Genomic DNA, 24,220 nt, shown 5'->3' with positions numbered 1-24,220 from the left:
TAGGCTACTCGAACTCTGTTATGGTTTTCTAATGTTGCTTTTGTCTAAATTCCTAACAAATTTATTTCTCTTCCAGGCAAAACATTGGAAGGCACAGTCTGCACAAGTTCGTTAATCTACAAGCATCCAATTCCAAATCAGATGCCAGTGGGCATCATCTCTTTGTCCTTTTACAATAGAGAACTGATTTGATTAATCATATAGCTGTGATTCACTGTATTGTCCACAGAATGGCTGACTCTGACAAAGCTCCATAAACTCAAGGGATTTTAAGCCTTGGCCTGTCCAGTTTCTCACTTTGTCAGAGATTGCTTACATCTCATTCCACCAATTACTGCCCAAAATAGCTAAAATGCCTCTTTTGCAAAAATCATATGGTATTCATTTGACATTCATCTATTTCTTTTATATTACTTATAAATTCTTTATAATTTGCTGTCACCTGCATTGTGACATTAAATAGTCTTGTGATTTTTTAAATAACCTACATATGACCTTACATCCAGGGAATAAATACCTAGAAAACAGATCATGTTCATATACTCAAACGGTTAAGGAAGGCAACTTTGTTGCTGTATACTCAGATGTGAGCATTGGATGAAGTTGCTTAAAATGAAAAAAAGAATGTCTTGCGGCCAACATGTGGTATCTCTGCAAATATACCTCCTCCATCTATATTAACTTCCCAAACTTGCAAAGTAACTTCTAAACCCATCCACCTATAGCATAAAGCAGCCTTTTTGTAATACTTCTATCAAAAACACGGATAGAATTGAGTTTTAAAGTTTTTGATAAGATGAAAGAGTGTAATGAAGTAAATAGTGATAAATGCAAGCAAATTTTGAGGTCCAGAAATCATTGAGATATTATGGGAGCAAGTACTCCTAGGCTTCTCTCCAGGTTTCAGAATCATCCTTGTAGGGCCGTTTCTGCAGTGTTCTGGAGAAAATGTGGTAGGCTGTGCTATGGCAATACATAGTTCTAGTTCATATTCCTCTAAGCAAATACCACTTGTCGTTTGACATTCAGGTGGCATATTTGGGGGCTACTTCAGCTAATTTGAAATTCAGTCCTTTTATTCCCAAACTTGATTTTCCTTCAGATGGACAGTTATGATTATTTACATTTTTCTTCAACTTAACTCTATTTTGTCTTTGAATGAACAGGTTACCAATAAAATTGTTGAGTGTTATTCGATTTAATTAGCTTTTCTAAAACTTATCCTAAGAACAAATGATACCATTAATCAAAATTACCAGTGTCTGACTTCAAAATAATTGTATTTACACATTATCCCCAAACTATATATAATTCTCCAATATTCACAAAAGTTGAAATACTAAATTCATCTTAATGTCTTACTACAGAAAAAATCAAACATAATTAATGTTACTGATAAAAATATGGTAGCTACATACTGTTTTAAATGGACAGTTTTCTAATCAAACTCTAAGCACTAATAATCTTGAGATTTTATAGTTTGTCTGTTTTGTGATTTCTGATTTAGGAGGAAAATGTTAAATTTCTAGTTCAGAAGGAGAAAATTAATCAGGTAGAGACCTCAAAGAAGATAATGGCAACAGTCTGTTATCAATACTAATGCAAGAGAGTGATAACATACATCTTGCAAACAATGAGAATACTGCAAATCGTTCATTGTCAGGAGAGACTGAACCATATGATTTACTTTGTAATTGTTTTTCTTGAGCCAATGTTAACATTGATTTGCACCGTTTGAACATACATCAACTGATGATAGAAAGAAGGCCAGACACATGTTGGGTGGTAAGAGGAAACCTGCCAAAGAGTGATGCTTCCCTAAGTAATTAACAAAAGCTGTAGTTTAAATTTTAATAATAGAAATTTTAAAATGACTGAATCCAATGATCTATTTTTCAGATGAGAAAATTGAATTCTCAAGATGCTAAGTGAAATTTTAGCAAAGTATAACTGGTTTAGAATAGATATTATTGTTGCCAAAAATTAGAAAATAATGTGTATCAAAGTTTTGAAAATAGGAAAATCTAAGTATTTATTTAAATTAACCACTAGTGGTTTATTTTCTTTGGTAAAGCAATGCATAGTTACTTATAAAAATCATAATAAGCAAGGAATTAAAACCACATAATAACAACAAGTTAAATGTCATTGTCATTGTGAGTGATGGTGAGACTGCCACATTTCTGATTTTATGTAGAAGTTAGTTAAAACAGACAGGGTAATCCTCATGTGATTTCCACACCATCCTTTATTTAAATGTATCTGTGTTACTAAGCGTAATCTATCCTGTTGTTTGGTTCTAAATTAGCTTTCCAAATTGTCCATATTTTCACATTATTGAAAAGCGAATTACATTTATTTTCATGACTGGTCATATAATACATTTATAATTTCCAAAAAATGTTTATGTTTTAATCAATAAATTTAATTAACAAGAGCTATTACACACCTTATTCCTGAGGTCTATATATTTTACCAGGTTTCAATTTTGTAGTTCATGTATATTACAGTAATTACTTGGAGACAGTTGCCTAAATATCCACAGAACAGTTGGAAAGATCTTTTTGGAGTTAGGCACCAGCTTGATGGTTATCACTGAAGCCTATCTACAATTAAAATAGTACATTTTCTGGCAGTAAGAATTTTTCTTAAAAATACATTTGCACAAAAATGTGCAAAAAAGTGCAAAAACAAAGATTTTTTTCTCAAATATTATGTTGAAACTTTGAAACAACCTGCTCATATAAACATTCACCCATATGTAAATTAGTGCTTTAGAAATGATTAAGTTAAAAATAACAATACTGTCTTGCCTGAAACGTAAAGCCCAATTATGACATTTTCTTCTATGATTAAAGAAAACCAAAATTTCAGGATATGAATGTTTCTTAATTTAAGAAAAAAGTTTATATAACAAAGGTCTCTATTTTCAAATTTATGTCATTGCATCCATTCTTTTAAATATTGTGATAAATATTCATAAGAAAATGGACTTGTCCAATTCAGAACCATCTGGAGGTAAAAGCCAATTAAACCAAACATTTATTCTAGCTAGAGTTTAACATCTATGTTCCATGTCTATGTTAGGCTTATGTCTTTTTGAGGGCTAAGGCTGAACATTCTTTTGCAGAATATCATGACTCAAAATATCCCTTTCAAAATGGATCCCTATGAAACTCCATTTTTAGAGAACACTGTCCTTTTTAACTCGAGTTATTATTCAACATTATCAATGTGTGCCATGTTTTTAAAGTGATTTTTTAATATAGCAAATATGCTAATCTCATATAGTTACAAAAATGAAGCTTTACTTGCAACCATATTTTATTAACACCTTTGCCTGTAGAAGAAGTGTGATTTTAAGGATGAAAAATGTATTTCCCTCTAAATTAACCAAAGGATAAATTTAAACTTGGCATGCTTCTAATTAGAGTAATAGATCTTAGAATTTTATTGCCCTACTGAAAGATCAAGTCTCCAGCACTAGTTAAAAAAAAAAATACTTTAAAAAATATATTTCAGGGAAATGATGACATCAATTTAAAACAGAGAGAGAACTCATATTTTTTTTCTTAAATAAGGGAATTCCAAGGAAAAAAATGTATTGTGTTTAAAACCACTGGAATCTTTTAAAGCAAAGACAATGTCTTATTCACTAAAAAAAAAAAAAATCCCATTGTCTAACACTGTTCCTAGATCACAGCTGTTATTCAATAGATGTCTGTTGAATAACAGAATTAATGAAAAATAAGAGATTAATTTGCGTATATATCAGTGGATCACATCACATCAGCAGAAAAGTTTCATAGCTCTATAAGGCAGAATTTAAAAAGAATACACATTTTAAAACTATAATATATAATTCTGGAATAAGTTTTAGTATCCATTAAGGAAAATATAATATAGTTCAGTGTTCTAGTGATAAGGCTGGATATTGTCTAGTTGTCAGGCTTATGCCTGAATAAGATAAGTGCTCAGCAGGTAGAAAAACTCCTTTGCATTGCTAAATGAGAAAATCAAGTGAGCCCTGATCACATAAAGAAAGATGTGAATGGTGCAAGAAATATAATTCTCCTCATAGAATAAAGTAACTACTCATTATCTGAACTGGAATATACATAAAATTCCTGGGATACACATTCACCTCTCCATTCTAAGAGTTAACAGAATAGATCATTGATAGGGACAACATAAAATGGTGGTCATCTTAATTTAAATTTAGCTATATATATATATATATATATGTAGTAAACACGTATATACACTTGATGCCATGAGAATGCTAAATATCTCAAATAAAACTATGAACCCAAATACCTAAAGCCTGATTCTTGCCATTTAGAGTGTGTCTAACACCCTCATTTTGCCTGATTATCTCCTGTTTGCCCTTGTGGTGGGATTAACTAGAATTTATTAAACACCGCCTATATGCCATGCTATAATTCTTACAACTCCATGATGTCTGATACCCAAGGTAACATCCATCCTATGTCCCAACCCTGCTCTGTACCCCAATACTGTATGATGGACATCTCATCTTAGCATAAAACAGGCAGTGGTTTAAAGGAAATCATGCCACTTTGCCATGCATTCTCTGTTAGATTAAATTTTTCCAAGCACAAAGAGTGAGTTTTCTTATCATAGCTTGTTTTGTTTTAAAGTCCCTTCTACCTATTGAGGCACTGTCTATAACTAAAACAAAAGACTGATCCAAAAACAATCAAACAGCACTGAGAGGATCGTAAAAGTCAACAAGAACTTAAAAATTTAATTTTTACGATCGAAGTCACAGCAAGGCCAATTGAAATTTGACTGTATCTACTTTCTGTTTAGTTGATAAAATTAACTAAATGAATAACAAATTCCCACTACATTCTGCTCCAAATCCAAATCATTAACTTTATCTTGATGATTTCACCAATTCCAACATAAAGCAATGATTTTGGCCTCAGGATATTAAGAAAAAATATTTTTTCAGTACTATCATTGGTGTAATATTTTTATTTGTTGGGTCTCATTTATGTTATAGTATCACATATGTACTCAAACATTATAAACTTGCATATTAAGACATTAAAATCTTACTTATAGGGACTTCCCTGGTGGCATAGTGGTTAAGAATCCGCCTGTCAATGCAAGTGACATGAGTTTGAGTCCTGGTCTGGGAGGATCCCACATGCTAAAGAGCAACTAAGCCCGTGCACCACAACTACTGAGCCTGAACTCTGGAGCCTGCAAGCCACAACTACTGAAGCCCGCGTGCCACAACTACTGAAGCCCACGCGCCTAGAGCCCATGTTCCTCAGCAAACAGCACGGAACCTAGATCCCATGCTCCACAACAAAGAGAAACCACCGCAATGAGAAGCCTGTGCACCGCAACAAAGAGTAGCCCCCGCTCGCCGCAACTAGAGAAAGCCAGTGTGCACCAATGAAGACCCAACGCAGCCAAAAATAAATAAATAAATAAATATTTTAAAAATCTTACTTATAAATGAACATATATTAATTTAGACTCAGAAATAGTAAAAAAAAAAATATTGTGCTTCTGGCATAAATTTGATGAATCCCACAAAAATGATCCATATACTCCAAGGCATTTTAACTAGTATGATTATACCATGTATGCCATTACTTCAACAGGGATGCTTTCTAGTCTATGGAATAATTGGAAGCAAAACCCAGCAGGTTTCAAATGGCTCCAGCTGTGTTAAGTACTGACTGTGAAACAGATTCCCTCTCTTGTATGTTGTTTTGTAATAGAGTGATGTATAAGGTGAAAATCCCCAGATGGGTGGAGTTCCTATGGATAATTCATGGGGAAGTAAATTAATAACAAAAACTAAAAGAAGCAAGATAATTTTAAAACACAACATGCAAATGAAAATGGTGAAATACATAAAATGAAAGATGAAGCAATTATACAAATATGAAACAATAGGGACTGAGATCAAGAGAAAATATAACATCCTATCTGCTGTTCTCTGATGCTGTTACAAAGATCAACTTTTCATAAATCCTAGATAACTCAAAAACGGTGTTTTAAACCTAAAACAGATTAACAGAGATAACTTGCTTTTTAAAAAGATAGTTTGCATTATATATATGTATAACAATCATTTTGCTGTATACCAGAAACTAACACAACATTGTAAATCAACTATACTTCAATAAAATAAAATTTTAAAAAAAGACACAAAACTTAAATTCAAGAAAACCACCAAAAACAAAACTTAGAGAACATGTATTAAATGAAATTGGGCACCTCTGTCAGTGGTAAGTTGGTATCCTTGGAAAAAATAGGCGAAAAATAGGTAGGTTTTTGGAGTGTCTGCCTACCATGGGCCAGAAATCTACATGCACCCATGTATGCACTCAATTTAATAACAACCTTATGTATTAGGCCTGATTACATCCATTTTACAGGCTAGGAAAGCAAGAAATGGTACATTCAAATAATATATCCTATGTGACACAGTTTTTAAAATAGCAGTTCTCCAAGTCTTTTTTTTTTACTTCAAATATCAAACTACTTTTTGTAGTAATCTCAGTTTTCTTCATGTGGAAAAGGAATTAAATAGGCCAAATATTCTCAAAGGTCCATTTTGAGTCTTGAGAAACTATTCTGTAAATTCTATTAGACACTAAATTTATCTTTCTAAAATTAATATAGTAGTTAGACACCACTTTCTATTCAATTATTATTTTGCTGCTTTTTATAGGATTCATATGTGATTCTATGGTGTCGTCTGGATGGCTCAAAAGTCTATTAAGTGAACTTTAATGATGACTTTTTTTTCTCCTCCAGAACACACTGTCTCTATTAAGCAGATATCAAAGTGAATCTATTGATCATTGTTTAGAAGTAATCACTCAATTATCTAAGTAATCAAAGGTTTAAATAAAAATTTTGGATGAGGAATCTTCGAAGAAAAGATATCTGATCCTGTTTATGTTCATTCTTTCCCTTCTTATTATATCCTAACATGAATAAAGATGTTATGATGGGCAGACACAGTGGTGTGGAAGAAGTGAGGGAGAAAACGGAAACCACAGATATCTCTAATTAAGTGATATGAGAGTGTGCTCATGTACATTAGAATCAGCGGTTTTTTAACCCTCTGCTTCTCTCTCTCTCTCTCTCTCTCATACAAATGCAGAAATCACTAGTGAGTCAAGACACTGATAAAGCATATAAAGGTGTTAATTATATTTCACTGTTTACAAAAATCAAAATGTCAAAATGCAGGGTCTAAGAATGCTTACACTTGCTCATCTATAGGATGAGGTTAGGTTAGTTGGTCTTCACTGGACCTCCAGAAATATGAATGGAGGTGTCTAGGGAGATCAAAATTTCTTAGATTAGAGACTATGGGGACTCATTAGCCACCAAAAAAACCCCAAAACCCAAAAAAACCCTTAAACCTAACTAGAGAGTTTGTCATCAAGTCCCAGCTGTTGCAGAAGAAAATAGGGACAGTAGCTGAAACCAGACAATCAGAACTCTCCCCATATATACGTTATTTGTTTAGGCCTCGTCGTCATATGCTTACCACAGTTTAATCTTATGGTCTAGAATTAGTTTACTGGGACGTATTGCAGGAAGAACAATTTTGGGTGCAATGAATTGCCTTGTATTGATAATGCAGGTTTTTAAATAAATGAGTTACAATCCTTTCCAACAAAAATAATGTCCCTAATGAAGAAAATGTTTCAAACTTATATCTGGCCTAAAAATAGTGTTTTTCAAGTAAAAGTAGGCACATATGAGGAAGAAATACCAGTGCAGAGGTAAGGTTCTAAACTGGAAATAATTGCTTTAGCCATGTGACTTGAAAAAAACACATTTTCTGTCTCTCAATCTCTATATAAGTTTAATAAGAATGGTAATGTCTTCTTTCCGTAGTTGTTATAGAGATTATCAATGGAAATATGCATACATAAGGCATGATTCCAATATCAGCTGATCACTCTCATTAGGTCAACATTTACTGAATGACTACGAAGTTCACTCTTTTAGGAGCTGTTGTAAGTTTAGTCTTAGAAATACAAAGGTAAGTAAGACATTGTCTCTACTTCGAGGGACTTTCTTATATTCTCCTTAATTATTAAGCTTTAAGTTATGATATACCAGTATTTTATTAACTTAGTTGTCATTTGAGACTGAAAGATCATGAGGAACCCGGGTTGTGTTTTGAACGATCCTGAATATACACCTGGGGTTGACACTGCATGGCTGGAGAGGCTACTCAGCCCCGCCAATAACAGATGGTCCTGTAGGAATAGTTTAAACCCTGAGGAGTGCTGCTCCCAGTATCATCCAGAAGTCAATAACCCTTAGCTAAAGCAGAATTTAATTGTCTAAAACAGAGACTTTAGGTGTCAAAATGATCCTGCTTAATTATTACCACGTTTAAAAATCAATCAGTGAATTCAGCATAGTTTGCCATCACTGCTTGGCAGATTTTGGGGTCAAGACCGTGAATGAAAATGAGTTCATGTCAAACTAAAATATCCTGAAGATTTTATCTGTTTTTATTATGGTTTAATGTAATTTTGATACTCACTTCAGTGTGTAGCAAAAAAATGTATTTTCATAAAAATTCTGACATCTTTTTTTATATTGGAAATTTGAATGCATTGAAACATTATTAATCTATACAGCTAAATTTATTATGATTTTAACTTTGAAAATGTTATCAGTATAAAAAAAACAATTTTGAAAATTGCAAAGGAAAAACATAAATAGAGATTTTCTGTTTCTAGGAAGAATGGACACATTGTGGATGTTTTATTTGACCCTTTATGGATGTTCTAGAGCAGAATATTTCTGTTTGATTTTTTTTTTTTTGGAAGGAAGATACACAGAAATAAGTTGGTGTCATTGTCATTTAAAAATATATCTAGAAATTAAGAAAGCGGATGTATATGAGGTAACATAAGTGAACAAAGTCCACCTAAAGAATGACAAGAAATGAAGCAAAGAAAAGCTGCCAGTCCAGGTGTGTTCACAGCTGACAAACAAGGAAGGCTACTGTGATTCTAGGCTTCCAATGTGAAAATCGGTTCAATGGCATGAATATATGACACAGGCGAGCATCAACTCACAACTCAGAACTCACTCCATTTTGTCTCCATTTGTCACTTGCACCCCCTACAAGAACTTTCCTGAGAATCCTATGTAGCTGTGTATTTGAAAGTGCTCAGCATGCAGCTGCTATCACATGGAGGCACAGGTTGGTTGCAACCTCCAAATCCAAAAAAGCACCAGCATTTTTTTTCCTCAAGAAAAGATCTACAAGGGAACTCCAGTCAGCAGAAGACACTGTCTTCCTATAAAAGATACATCTTCATTATATATATCCTGTGTTTCCATGCTTCTCCTTCTTGAGGTTTATTTAATGAGGAAAAAATCCTCATTTACTGAATTGCAGTTGCTATTGTCTTGCACAAAAACTGTTTCGTTTTCAAAATCAATCATCTGTGATGATTCTCAACAAGTCCATAGTACCTGCTGTGGTCTGCACATGGATTATATACATGTTTTCTAGTAGGCAAAAATATAGGATTTGTAAAATCTTTAAAAAATAGGCATGGCTATTTCCACTGATTTTATATCTAACAGGACCTGTCAAAGACATTAAGCATTGAAGAACTGTGAGGCATTTTACTGAACCCTGTCATGAAAGTAAATATATTGAAACCCATGTATGTCTGGAATGAGTTGCTGTGCTCCAAATACACACTGTTTACAAATGGAGAAAGGTGAATTCTAAAAATACAGTTTGAGAAATGATTCAATATCAATTCCTTTGAGGATCAAAGCACTCACTTAGCAGCCAGCCCTCTTCATTATGGTAATGCTACAGTTTTATAGATACCTAGGGTTATAATCTGATTTATGTTTAAAGGAGAGTATATACACACAATTGAGAGATTCTTCTAGGAGATGTGAAGGTCACACCATGGACAGAGGTACCACAAGTAAGTATGAGAGTGCCTGCAACATCTATCTTGAATAATTAGAATTATCCAAGAGCAAATCTGTTCATTCTAAGGGATGTATTTGAGATTTTATTCTTTCAGACACATCCAATGTTTCTGCATTTGGAAAAAATAGGCAAGACTAATTCCCTAAGGTATAAATCACTCTAATGTGGAAGGGAATTTGTTAGCTAGTTGTATTACAAAGCCTTTACTTCATATTTAATAGGCACCGGCAATACCAGCATTATACAAAGCTCTCTACTTTGCAAATCTTTAAAACTCCACCTAATTTTCAGCACTGATTTCCTGCAATCTAAGAGCTTATGAAGGGTTCACTGTGTTCATACCGATGTATGCAAAATGTGCCAGAACTTCCCTGTCTGTGATGGCATTCATTTGGAAGTGAATCCCAAATTTCTATCACTGGCATGCTTATTTCTGACTAAAATAGATATTCTTAGAATGAAAGCTGAAGATTAGGAGAAAAAAAAGGAGGCAAAATAACTAGCACTGGAAGCGATATATGCAAATATCAGCTCAATGACAATTCTTCATACCATTTACAATTGAAGCTTAAAGACCCAAATACTCTGCAATCCATTAGTTTCTCAATATCCTGGAAGGGATTAGAGTATTTCTTAACTGCTAACAGACTGAAAAAGGCCAGAGCCTGGATATTAACAAAGCTGCATAATACTAAAATGTAGAGATGGTCAGATAGAAAGACAAACTAAGGAAGAATGTTAAAATACAAGATATTATACAAACATGGTAAAACTGAACAAATTTCCATTCCTTCCTGCAGCCTACATAATTAAACATCCATATGTTTTTTTAATTAACAAATATTTATTGAGTATATATGGTGTACTGCTGTAAAGTGAATGGTGATTTTTTTTAAAAAAAAAATATTTATTTTATTTTTGGCTACACTGGGTCTTCGTTGCTGCACCCGGGCTTTTCTCTAGTTGAGGCGAGCGGGGACTACTCTTTGCTGCGGTGCACGGGCTTCTCATTGCAGTGGCTTCTCCTGTTGCGGAGCACGGGCTCTAGGCATGCGGGCTCTAGAGCACGGGATCTAGGCGTGTGGGCTCTAGAGCACGGGATCTAGGCGTGCAGGCTCTAGAGCGCAGGCTCAGCAGCTGTGGCACACAGACCTAGTTGCTCCACGGCATGTGGGATCCTTCTGGATCAGGGCTCGAATCCGTGTCCCCTGCATTGGCAGGCGGATTCTTAATCACTGCACCACCAGGGAAGCCCCCAACATCTACATAAATTAATGAGTGGTGAGGCTATAGTATACTCCTTTCAATAACAGATAAGTTAATTTCATATATTTTCTCAAGGAATTCCGGGATAATTACTGTAAAATGACTAGAAAGAATCAATCAAATGTGCTTCACAGATCTTGCCTGTGCATGTATCTTCACCACTCCCAGCTGTACAGGTGGTCCCAAGTCCATCATTTTAAATGTGATGTGTGTGTATAGCACTGTAATCAATCAAACCAATAAAGATAGGGGGGAAATATTTTCACATGCCATTTAAATAATGGATAAGTATGTAAAAACAAATCCTTAATGAATGACTTCAAGTTCTGAATGCTTTAAAGTTATATATTATGGCTCAGAAAATTCCAATTCTGCCACTATTCTTTTCTATAGGCAACAAACTGCCTATAGGACAACAATATGAGTGAGAGAGATTACGTATAGGTTGTTTTCCCAGTTTATTCCTGCCATCATTCTTTACTGTTAAGGAATGGGTAGAATTTATTTATGAACTCACATTTTAATGAATCTTGACTTAGGGAAAAAAAGAATATAAATCAAAACCAAAATGTCAATCATGGTAATATATCTTTCTTGTTCTATATTTCTGATGACTGACAGCCCAATAGGTTTGTATCAAACAAAGGCAAAAAGCATGTGTTCCTTTCCAATGAAATGTTGGACAGATTTAACAGCTATCTGAAATAACTCATGAAATCTTAAACAGTGAAGTATATTTCCTTTTGTAATTGAGACGTCATATTTCTACATTTGGATTTGCTTTTGTGATCCGATATAAATTTTAGGGGAGCTAACCTTTAAAAAGGCCATAACACATTAGCATTATTACTTATTGAACATGACTCCTATGCCTCTAGATACTTACAACTTTAAAGCGAGCCCCTTGTTGACTTGCATTCTTGAATTTTCACGAATACCTGGTCTGTGATTAGTGTCATATTTCAACAAACCTAATATAAATTTTAGGGCTCTGGTATGTAATAAATTCTGAGAAATATATTAAACATAAAATCAGCTGTCAGGAAAGCAAAAACTTAAAAATACACATAAAACAATTCTTGCTTAGTTTCCAACTACATGAAATATATGATATTAACTGATTTGTTAATATTACTGAGATGAATTTATAGTTTCAATAGAGGGTCCCCTTCAAGAAAACACCAGACTAAATTCAGAGAAAACTTACTGCAAGGATTTTAAGTGAAAGTGGTAAACAATCCACAGTTGTCTTTTTGCCTGTTTTAACTGCATGCAAGCTAAGAGCTCAACTCTGACAAAATCAAACTGAGAAAGTACTAAAGATGAGCCATGCAGTTGACATGGTCTCAAATTCTGCAAACACTCAATCTGGTACTGCTGGACCAACACAAGCACTATAGCTTTTCCCATTTGGTGGATTTCTGCATTACCCCACTCCCAACCCGCAAAATTTAGAAATCAAACAATCTAAATAACATATTAAAAATAATTGTGAAAACAGAGCTTATAAGAAGATAATTTAAAGGTTTTATTTTCCTATCTCAGTACTGTCATGTAAAATAATGTAATGTGAAAAATAATTCATGAAGATGTCATTTCTAATATTTTGTGTGTAATTTACATACATCTCCTATATGTCAATAAGAAAATGAAACTTTAAGAGTCAAATAATTCAGAACTGGTTATGAGGAAATCTGATTTTAGATCTGAGCTTTTGTATTAAGTCCAAATTCTGTTTTACTATTTCATGTATTATATTTTAATTTGTACTATTATGAGAAGATAAATTTTAGCTTGAAATATTTAACTAACAAGACTATGCATACAACATAAGAATATAACACATTAGTATAAGTACAATATTTACAAGGTAATTTTAATGATGCCAAAGCCTGTTCTGTGACAAGATGAGGATGACTAATCTGAAGCTAAGGGAACATCAGTTTATGGTGTTGCATATATATAGAATTCATTGCAACAAAATTTAAAAAAATAAGATAATAGAATAGTTTAACTACTGAAATTATTTTCTCTATGTTAACAAATGTTCAGTAATCAGTAGACATGTCCATGCCCAATACAGTGGTAACTTTTTACTTTTATTCTCCTTAAGGTTATTAGCAACAAAGGCTAAAATGTAACTTGAATTTTATACCTTAGGTGTATCAAACTGAAAAAAAATATAAAATATTTGTCTCACAAAACCAAGAGGAAAGGTAGCCAGGCTGAATGGATGGCCCACGCTCATTTCAAATTCCTGAATGAATATCCAAGGGGTCTGGGTATCTACTAATTTCATGACATAGATCACTTAGCAAAGGAGTAGAAACAAAAATCACAACTGATAACATTTTAAATATAATTTGCATCTTGAGGAGCAATTTTGTTCCATATGCCACCTATGTTCATCCCTCACAGTATACTGCAAAATTTAACAGTTTAAAATATCTTAAAGTTTTTGCTAGCTTCACATTAGTTAACATTTGCTCCCTTCACTTTCAATTTCATTTTTCTTTCTGACTGTTCTAAATAGAAATTCTATGACTATCTTGTGCATTTTGCATGACATAACAGCATTTCAGTAACAGCTGCAGTGGGAGTCTCAAAAATGAGAAGTAATCATAAAAGTAATATAGTATCTCTGAATGATTGGGAATAAAGTAATTCCCTTTATGCTGTAAAAGTATATGTATACACTTGAGTATGGCATGCAAACATATTTTCAATATATAATTTCTTCAATATATATACAAATGTATATATGAGCAAATACTCTAGATTGTGAAAAGTTAAAGGATGTTTAAGCTCTAAAATAAGCATTTCATTTAGAAAATTAAACGTAACTGTTTACCCTGAACCAAACTCACAGTACAACTATTATAGATTGTTTTATTACCGTAAGAAGTTGTCAAGTGTAAATAGGTCATTTTTTAAATTCTTTAACATTTTCATTTATACCCCTGCAAAAAGCACAATGGGGCCAAGAAAATTAATTCCCCAAATGCTGTCAACCAGGTTGGGAAACAGCAATAAACAGCTAACTGTAAAGCCTCCAGCTACAATAAAACTGCTTTCAATAAGAGCTGAGAGTTGGAGTATGCAAAAACAGGTCCTCTGGAAATGATAATCTGAAAGGGAAAGGGGCTGACATTTCTTGTCCCAATATGCTGAGGCAGTGGGTCTCAAAGTGTGGTCCCTGGATTGGCAGCATCGGTATCACCTAGGATCTTGTCAGCAATGCAAATTTTCAGGCTTGACCCTAGTGATACTGAACCTAACCTCTGGGATTGGGGACCAACAACCCATGATTTAAGAAACATTCCAAATGCTTCTGAGACACCTTAAAATTTGAGAACTTAATATTATATTTTAAAAATCATACTCATTAAGGAGATATTTTCCTTTTAGAGAAAATATGCCAATGAGCTTTGTCATTTAAAGCCCTACTGGAAATGATAATGTTGTCATCTTCTCAAACTTATAACAGTGAACTTTGTTTATTTATGTATAAATATCAAGATATAATCTAGCTCTTTAAAAAAGGGACATTTCATTCAATCTGTGAATACTAAGGATACTTCCAAAAATTCATAAAAAATAATTTGTGGAAGATTCAGTGACAGATTTGTTATATTCAAGGAAAATGAAAGTTTAGTAAAATAGAGTGGTTGAGGAATGTGGTTTATGAGTGTTTTATAACACATGAGGGAAAAAAGCAGGGGAAAAAAAGCCAGACAAAATAAGAATCAATGCACTATAACCAAACTCATGGTGTAAATGTCAGACATTATGTTTTCATTGTACAGACAATACAAACTCATGATATTTAAGTTTGGTAACCCTTTGCTCAAGAATCTTGCATTTTACCCACACTTCAACTAGCACCATAAAGTGAAAATGTGTTTCTGTTAACAGCAATCTTTGCCCACTCAACTAAAAATCTTCACAGATTATACCTTAGTTTATAAATTCCTTTGAAAGCTTTTGTTGTAATAAGCCCTACTTTTTCAAAATTGTGTTGCTTCAGGAGCACATTTTGTATTTATGTGAAGCCACTAGTTGAAGTGAAGGAGCTAAAAAAAAGAATTTTTACTTTTTAGCTTAACTAGAACATCTTTAATAACAGCCATATAGTTCAGTGAAAAAATAATTTAAAGGATAGTATATATATGTGTGTTCTTCATTCATAGAAAATATGCCTCTTTCATAGTAAAATTGTACACATTTCTATCACCATCACCTGTCCTTACTTCCAGTATTCCTTTTCTAAAACATTGCAATTTTTCTTTCTCAGCATGAAAACTTCTAAAAGGTGTAAATAAGAAAAGCCATTTCAGTAGCTCTTTACCATAATAGTGAATTATAGCTACATTTGAACATTGAAATGCCTACAAATAGAACAGCATAGTAACACATGGTCTCAAGGAATGTCTAAAATGCACTTTCGTTCCAGTTAGAGAATTACTCAGCATCTTATTTCAAAGATTACATCATACAAACAAATTTCCTATGACTGACTAAGCCTCGACAAAAGATCTTTCCCATACTTTGCTGAAATGCACTTAACGTTTATGTCACTGTACTATATATAGATTCAACTTTGGGGAAGAAGTCAGAAAAAGTGTGTCTGTACATCAATGCTCATAATACCCACCACACATAATATGAAAAGAAAGATGATGACGTGGGAATAATATCAGCATGTTTCTTTGGAAAACAAATTTCAGATTTTATATGAAAAGTTTTAAATCGTGTTATATTTTTCAAAATATTATGCAAATCATAAAATATCATCAGTATTTTGAGTGACTTTCCCATTAAAAGCAAATAATAAAAAGCCATGTTTTCTTTTCATTAAATAGCAACTTTATATTTAAATCCACTTAGTTTCAAAAGTTACTTTTCTCATCATGATTAAATATTTACCAACATTTATAAACCTCTACTAAACTCAGATATTTTCTTACCTTTAAAACATCAAACCTCTTTTAAAAAGCTCATGAAGTTAACATGAAAATAACTCATTCCAAATTCTATGTATATCCAGTAACTTCCGTATTCTCCTCTAGAACCTCCAAACTGACTTATTTTAATTCCTTTCATCCTGTGCATTCAAGCTCTTGTACTTTCTAAATGTTGTAGATATTTAATCTTTTAAGAAATGTAGATTTTAGTTGTAAAATCGTAGGCGTTATACTTAATGTTCTGAACGAATCTCTGTGATTCACTACCAGAATGATTTTAATAAATATCTTACTACCATGAAACCTTAAAGTCACTGCAGAGCAACAAACATTGGATGGTGAGAGACAGAGTTTCAGTAGACCATTCTCACCAGTCCCACCACCACAGGAAAAAAAGAAAAACTCTTGAATTTTCAAATACTAAGCAATGACTGTCAATACTATCCTGAAAATTTATCTTGCTTTACTTGATTCTCTAAAATCTGTATGTTCCTTATTTTTAACAAATTCAGATGGGTCATCACCATAGGTGGACTCAATACCAACAAAGATAGAACTTGGATTACAAAATCCTAGAAAGTTGGTGTGTGAGAGCTGATCACAAAAGAGCAAGCAAATGAACTGACATGCTAGTTGCTCCAGAGCAACTATCATTAAATAAAAGGTATCTTTGGCTATAGTACCAGCTTGATCTTTCCTTCTCCCTTTCCTTGCTACTGTGGGATTGGCAGCTGGCCAGCACAAGGGACATGATACCCTAGTGCCATCTACAGGCTATTATTGACACTCAAATTTCATGGCAACAGACAAGCACCAGTGAAATAAATTAGACAGCGCTGCATTTAAATCTTTATTAACAAGGAATTATTAGACCTAAGAAAAACTAATTCTGGATTTGGTTGAAATATGAGTTTCTCAGCCTTTTAATCCCTCTTCATATGGCATATTTCACAGTTTAAAATGAGTTATGACAGATCACTTATGCATTACTAAGATGAGAGAATATTTACAATGGATTCATTCTTTTCTGTATAAACCAGTTCTATTAGGGAGAAAGTATTCCTTCTTCTTTTCTTTTTTTTTTTTTTGAAAGAGTACTTTGGCCATTGTGGACAATCTGCAAACCTTCCTATTCAACCCCCAATTTACTATATTACAATAAAATCATCTGAAATTAAAGAGAAGACTTCCTATATGGCTTAGTCGCGATCTATCAACAATCATGTGCTTCACAGCTGATATACATTTAATATTCTACTATCTTTTTTAGAGACTAAAAAAAAATTAACCCCTTTAGCAACCACAGCTGTAACATAATTATAGTCACACCTTCAAACATCATTTAAAACTTGAGATTTGAAGGTGACTTTTGAGATCAAATGGTAATGTGAAAATCTTGAAGCAGTCAATTTGGAAACCCCAGGAGGAGAATTTGGCCTATCAGGACAGGTTTTATTCTTCAGCAAATGTTATCTTGGGACATTTTGGAATAATTTCCTCTTTTCATCTTTTGACATTTGAAGGAAACTGGGAGTTTAAATAATTCTCAGAACTCAGAAATTTCAAAGCTGTTCTAAAAATTCTTGACTGAGCCCCAGAGGAATAGAAAAGGGGTCAAGTTTTTTTTCCCCTCTTTATAACTAAGCTAAAGTTAGACCAAAACAAGAGACACACTGGCACGTTAATACTGGTTGACTGGGCACTTGTATGCAGTACTTATAGACCAGTAAAAGTGCTCATTTACCTGTCTGGTGTGTAAGGGGCCCTTTGTCTTGAAGCCTCCTTGGGAACTGCACTCTGAGGCACTGAAGTGATCTGAACTAGTGGAAGAGCGTTTGGAAAGGGTGTCACAACCCCCGACAAAGGTGTTGTCCAACGGGAGCTCCTGAATCACGTGATGCTTTTTCACAGAAACCGGAGTGTCTGGTTTAAGATGGAAAGCGGGCTGTGGAGAAGCGGATTTGTAGTGCTTGGCCAGGTCAGGGCTGTTCGGCTTGAAGGTGGTTGGAGGTGCCGGACCCCAGTCAAATCTACTTATGCTTTGCTCTTCCAGCTCAGCCGGCAGGCTTATTGTCCCATTGATGGGTTCGTGAACTGCATCATCGGGTTTGGACTCCTCGATGGTAACAAAGTTCAAAAGAGAGCTCTTGGGAGACTTTCTTTTCTTCCTTTTCTTTTTCTTGTTTTGTTTGTTCTCCTGGTTGGGGGACATCCATTCGGCACCTTGCTTGCTCCTCTGAGCTGCTTTGAATCTTGATGCATGGCGACAGCGCACCAGAACGGTGACGAAGATCACGACGATGACCACCATGGCACCTGCGACAATGGCGATCATGATGGTGAGATAGTCCTCGTTTTGATAGGGTTGGCTGCTATCACCTATGTTCCTGTCCAATGGGGTCTCCATAGTCCTGCGAATCAAGTCATAGATATAGGAGGCATTGCCAGCAGTGTCATTAACATAAAGAAAAACAAGCACAAGTGTGTGCAGAGACTTAGGGTATCCCAGGTCACTTATGTTGACCACCAATCGGTGCAAGCCCACATCAGTAGGTGCTGGTTTTTCTTCCAGAGTGATGTTACCTGTTACTGGATCAATCCGAAACAGGCCTTTGTTGTTCCCACTCACAATTGTATACTTAAGTTCAGCATTCATCCCAGTGTCAATATCTACTGCAAAAACTTCTGCTATCACAGAGCCAGGAATGGCTGAGAGAGGCACCAACTTAAAAGAAGTATTAGAAGGAGGCGAAATGACAACTGGACTATTGTCATTGACGTCCATGACATTTATAGTTACTTTTGCAGTAGAGGAACGGGGTGGTTGTCCCCCATCAGTGGCTTTGACATCGAAAGTGTAGGAACTCTGCTGCTCTCTGTCAAATGAGACATTTGACTTTATGACTCCAGAATAGGGATCCAACACAAAATTATCATTGTCATTTAGAATGGAAAGAGTCACAGCTTTATTCTCTCCAGCATCTGCATCTGTCACTGTGATTACCCCCACGGTACTATACTTTGGCAGATTCTCAGACACAAAAAATTGAAAATGATTATGAGTAAACTTGGGGCTATTGTCATTCTCATCCAGAACAGTAACTATCACAGCCGCTTGGCTTTGGAGGGGAGGGGTCCCATTGTCCCTGGCAGTTACTGTAAAAATGAATCTTTCTTGTTCTTCTCTGTCAAAGACTCTGGAGGCTGTCAAAACTCCTGTCTTTCGGTCCAGATCAAAGAAGGAGGCATTCGGTCCAAGCTGATAAACAATATCTGCATTTTTCCCACTGTCTTCATCTGTGGCACTAATAGTTGTTAAGTACAACCCACGTCGGTTGTTTTCAGAAACTGACAGCTCAATTACAGGCTGGTTGAAAATTGGTGGGTTGTCATTTTCGTCCTCAAGCTTAACCCTTACCAGAGCAGTCTGATTTAAACTGGGCTTCCCAGAATCAGAGGCAACAATTTTAAAGCTGAATTCTTTGGTGCCCTCATAGTCCAACAAAGAGGAGGTCTCTAACAAATATTGGTTGTCGTATACTGCCTTCAAATGAAACGGGACCTCTCTTTCAATAAAACAGATCACTTTGCCATTCACATCTGTGTCCTTATCTGAAACTGTAATTAGGGCGATCTTTGTATTGACAGGATCTTTCTCAGACAGATACACTGTGCCATTGATGGGACTTATAATGTACCTGAGGTCTATGTTTGGAGGGTTATCATTTACATCAGTAACATTGATGGTAACCGTTGCTCGAGCGGGAGTGGAGCTGCCATCACTAGCCAGCACTGTCACTTTGTGAATGGCTGTCTCCTCTCGATCTAAGGACCTCTGAACTGTAATCAACCCAGTAGTATTATTTAAAGCAAAGAGTCTTTTGGTTGCAGGGGCGACCTGGGCACCAAAAATGTACCGGATTTCAGCATTACTGCCTATATCTGCATCAGTGGCATGGAGCTGAATTACAGAGGTGCCTACGGGAGCATTCTCTGGAATGTGCACCTCCACTTGACCCTCTTTAAACACTGGCCTGTTGTCATTTACATCACTTACTGTGACCTGCAGTATGGCTGTGCTGGATTTCTGTGGAGTGCCTCCATCCTCTACTTTGATTTTCATCACATAGGTATCTTTCTGTTCTCTGTCCAAGTTTTGCTGAACAATCAATTGTGGCCACTTCTCTCCTTCCGGAGTTTCCACGATATCCAGTCCAAAAACACTCTGCCCATTTAACAATTCATAATGCTGTACACCATTGAAGCCTGTGTCAGGATCTGTTGCTGATGGAATTGGAAAGCGGCTGTTGATCAAAGTGTTTTCTGGGATGGAAATATTGATGACAGGAGATGGAAACATGGGGGCATTATCATTGGTATCCTTGACAATTATTTTAATTTTGATCAGCCTGAAAAAATCATTGGGGAGGATCACCACCTCAAGTTCAAAGAAACACTCATTCTCCTCATCATAAGAGGCTCCAGCACAGAGTTTTTCTCTGTCTATTCTATTGGAGGTCGTGAAAATTTCGCCAGTGCTACTGGATACTTTCACCAAAGGGGCATCCCCAGCTTTAGAAACCAGTCTGTAGACAAGGCTAGCGCTGGTCCCTGTGGCAGCATTGATGTGAGAAATGTTCAGATCCTTTGGTATGTTTCCTATGGGCACATTTTCAGGCAATTCCTCTCTAATAGTGTAAATAAGTTCTTGAGCTATTGCAGAATCCAGCCTTAAACAGGCAATCAGAGCAGCCAACAGGTAAAAATCCCTCAGGTCCATGATAATGTATTTATTTTCTTTTCCTGGGTTTTAGGGTTTAAAGGTTTCCACTGAGGAATGATGCACAAATTACAAGAGGAAGCGTGCATGGGCTGGAGGATGCATTACATCTCATGACTTATTTGGAGACAGCCACTGTCAACACAATCATATAGACAATATTATTCTTCAGTAAACAAAAGCACACAGTCATGAAATATCACAACACATTTTCCCACTGCATATTAGTAAACATGGCAGTTTGTTCTGCCACTGTTTGTAACTTAACTCTGTGGATAAAAATACTAAATATCCCAGGCTTGTTGCATTTGCCCAGAGAAAATGAAATTATCTACTTTTGAATTAAAGACAGCTGCTATTTTTACCTGTATTCACCCACACTGTTTTCAGGATACTGTTTAATTCAAAACATGCATTCTTGTTCTCCTCTTCCCCTCCACCACCACCACGCCCCCACCCCCCATCTCCTCCCATTCATACCCCCCTCCCCCGGCTTACCCGCCTCCTGGCTTCTAACCGACCTCCCTTAGTTTTTTTGGGAGCCAGTGAAAAACACTAACTACTTAGCTATGTTTCCTGCTAATTGCTTTCTCACATGTCATACGTGATGTGTTTTCTTCTCTGCCACACTGAGTCATCTCTTTCTTCTAAAAAGACTATCTTTTTTCTTTCCTCCCAGTTCTTCAACTGCCTTCTAAATACAATTTTACTGGGAAGCAAGCATCCGGACATGCTGCTGCAGCGACAGAAGCAAGTCTCTGGCCACTGTATAACCTCATTGCCTAAAAGCACAATACCAATACCTTCAGTTTCTTACCCAGACCTTGCTCTCATTTCTCCATGTTGCCAAATTATCACCATTAGAATTAAGAAACACATTAAAACTTTTAGAATATATATAATAACATAAGATTCCTTATCCTAGAGGTGGAAGAGAGTGCCAAGATATAAGTGAAACGCAGCTAATATTTCCATGTAACGGCACAATGTTTTCTACTGAGCATAAAAGAGGGGAAAAAAACGCAGTTTCTTAACCCCGATCTCCAGTTGTAGTATTAGTAACATCTGCCACACGTAAATACTGCAACTAAATAACGCAGGTAAAAAGCCTTCTGCTTAGATGCCCTCCTAACTGCAATTTAAACGGGTGCAAGGCTCCAGACAGCTACCTACTTGAGTAGAACTGGTCAGTACCCAGGCTCTAATCTTATCTGCATTAGGCTGCACGGTAGCTGATGCCCGCGATTAGTTCGGGTTAGAGTGATGCAGGTAGGGATGCAGATACAGCCTAGTAGGTGAGCTCTGCCCCAACAGTCTACCCAACTGCAAACATCCCTCGTCTACACCGAGGACATATCTAAACACAAAATTTACAATTGTGCATGTGAAACTTTACACTTACGTTAGTTGCCTCAACCTTTCCCCTTTCCCGGTATGCTGCAGTTAGAAATGAGCTGTTCCAACATATAGAAAGCCATGCGTCTGGTAGCACCAGTTTGGGGAGAAATCAGAAGCAGCAAAACGTTTCCTCCTTGTAAAATGTGTTGCTTCGGGCTGGCAAATTAGCAACTCCAGAAAACAAATTCACAGATTTGTCGTTAGTCATTCTCTCCACATTTCGTCTCTATTACCCACGGGGCCTGAGCTCTTCTGGTATTTAACGCACACACAACATCCAGTTGCACTTCTTCTGCTCGGGGGTATTTTCCACAGCATCAAACGTACCATTTCCCTCCGATGTCAATACTGCTTAAGTCTCTAACTTCTTGTAGGAAACGTCAGAGTTGGGGTGATGGTGAGTCTCTGGCTGCTCTCGGGGTGGGTGACAGTGCCCGAAAAATTCCTAATTGGTTATCTCTTTCGTGCTTCGGAGACTCTAGGGCGCTCCTTCCTGTCTGGCATGCTCTCTCTCGCTCCTTTCTCCTTTGCCCCTCTCTCCTTCTCTCTCTTCTCTCTCTGAACTGAATTTCTTGATAGAACTCTCAATAACCCAGAGGGAGGGCGTGACTGTCTAAGCCCTTCCCCCGGCCCCTGATTGGCCCGTATCTTGCGGTGCGGGCGGCCGCAGCTGGGCGTGGAACAAGGCGCTGACTATCTGCTAGCCTCTCCTCCCCATCGCCCCCTCGGCAGCCGCGAAAACCTGGAGACCCGATCCTGGCCCCGGGAGAGCCGGGTTCCAGGAGGTGCACTGAGCATGCCCAGTAGGGTCCGGCCCGGGAGGGAAAAGGCGACGCTCCTCAGGCCCCCGCGGACGCGGCTCTCACGGGCGCTGAGGGGCAGGCGGCTGCTCCGGTCGGCACAGGGCAGCGAGCGGCCGAGACCCGGCGGTCGCACGAGCAGGGGGAGCGGGAGGCCGGCCGGGCGTGCGGGCGCGGATCCGGCAGCCTCGGGCACCGTTGCGGGCGGTTGGGGGATGCCGAGGAGGCTCAGCTGCCGGCGCACGTTCCACACTTCTCTTTGCTAAATGGAGGGACCAAAATGCACAGATGGGAGAGTCCACCCGGGGTCCAAGACTCACTGTCGGCCCTCAGAGGAGAGCACGGCCCAGCAGATCCCCGGAGCGCGTTAAACGGGCTACATTCCCGGTGCCGCAACTAGAGGCTTTTGCTGGCGAGGACATTGGCAAGAAGGGCAGAGAGGGCGGATAGGAAAGGTCGGGACAGAGGATATTCGAATCTCAGTCAAGACCGGAAAGAAAATTAATTTGAGCCCTCCTTACGTGCAGGGTGACGGAAGCTGCCGGGAGAAAGGGAAAATGACAGCCTCTGGGATCCCCTAGTCACCCTAGTCAGCCCTAGGCCAGTCTGCTTAGCGGGGCGAAGTCTTGTCTCCAGTAGCAGGACGGGCCGCGGCGGCCGATCCAGGCTGTCCTTGCACTTCTGCTCCCGCCGCGTCCAGAACCTGTGAACCCAAGCTCGCCCGAACGCGCGGCTGCGGCAAAAGCCGCTTCATCTCACCTAACTGCAAACTTTGCTCGGGAGAGGCTGGAAGGAGTCCTGTCCAGCTGCTCCCCAAGCTGTGGAACGTTTCCTTTCCTCTTACACTTTCTGCTGATTCCAACTTGACATGTAGTACTTGTCTTTCCCTGTGCAATTCATTTCTCTGACTCCTGTTCCGTCGAGTATCCTCACGCGTTTCTCATTTTCATGCAAGAGCCGGATAGAATGACTCTCGAAAGGATTACCCTTTTTCCTTAAATATTGGCCCCGAAAGCACTAT

General features: G+C 37.0%; 1 protein-coding gene across 5 annotated transcripts in view; it reads right to left on the bottom strand.

The window, feature by feature from the left end:
• PCDH9 (protocadherin 9) overlaps positions 1–22,964 on the bottom strand; it is a 986,095-nt gene extending 963,131 nt beyond the window's left edge. For 4 of the 5 annotated variants that reach the window (XM_032611593.1, XM_032611596.1, XM_032611594.1 and 1 more), the window contains exons 1-2: positions 22,404–22,964; positions 17,966–21,136 (exon numbers count right to left, since the gene is read on the bottom strand). In XM_032611593.1, coding sequence (XP_032467484.1) covers positions 17,966–21,001 — 3,036 coding nt within the window. In that variant the 5' untranslated portion in view covers positions 21,002–21,136; positions 22,404–22,964. The remainder of the gene's footprint in view (positions 1–17,965; positions 21,137–22,403) is intronic. The other variant, XM_032611598.1, reaches the window with a different exon arrangement.
• Positions 22,965–24,220: the final 1,256 nt, after the last annotated feature.

This window comes from Phocoena sinus, chromosome 18 (assembly GCF_008692025.1).
Source record: "Phocoena sinus isolate mPhoSin1 chromosome 18, mPhoSin1.pri, whole genome shotgun sequence".
Classification (NCBI taxonomy): Eukaryota; Metazoa; Chordata; class Mammalia; order Artiodactyla; family Phocoenidae; genus Phocoena; species Phocoena sinus.
The sequence above is the reverse complement of the archived record's forward strand: the minus strand, read 5'-3'. Positions and strand labels throughout refer to the sequence as shown.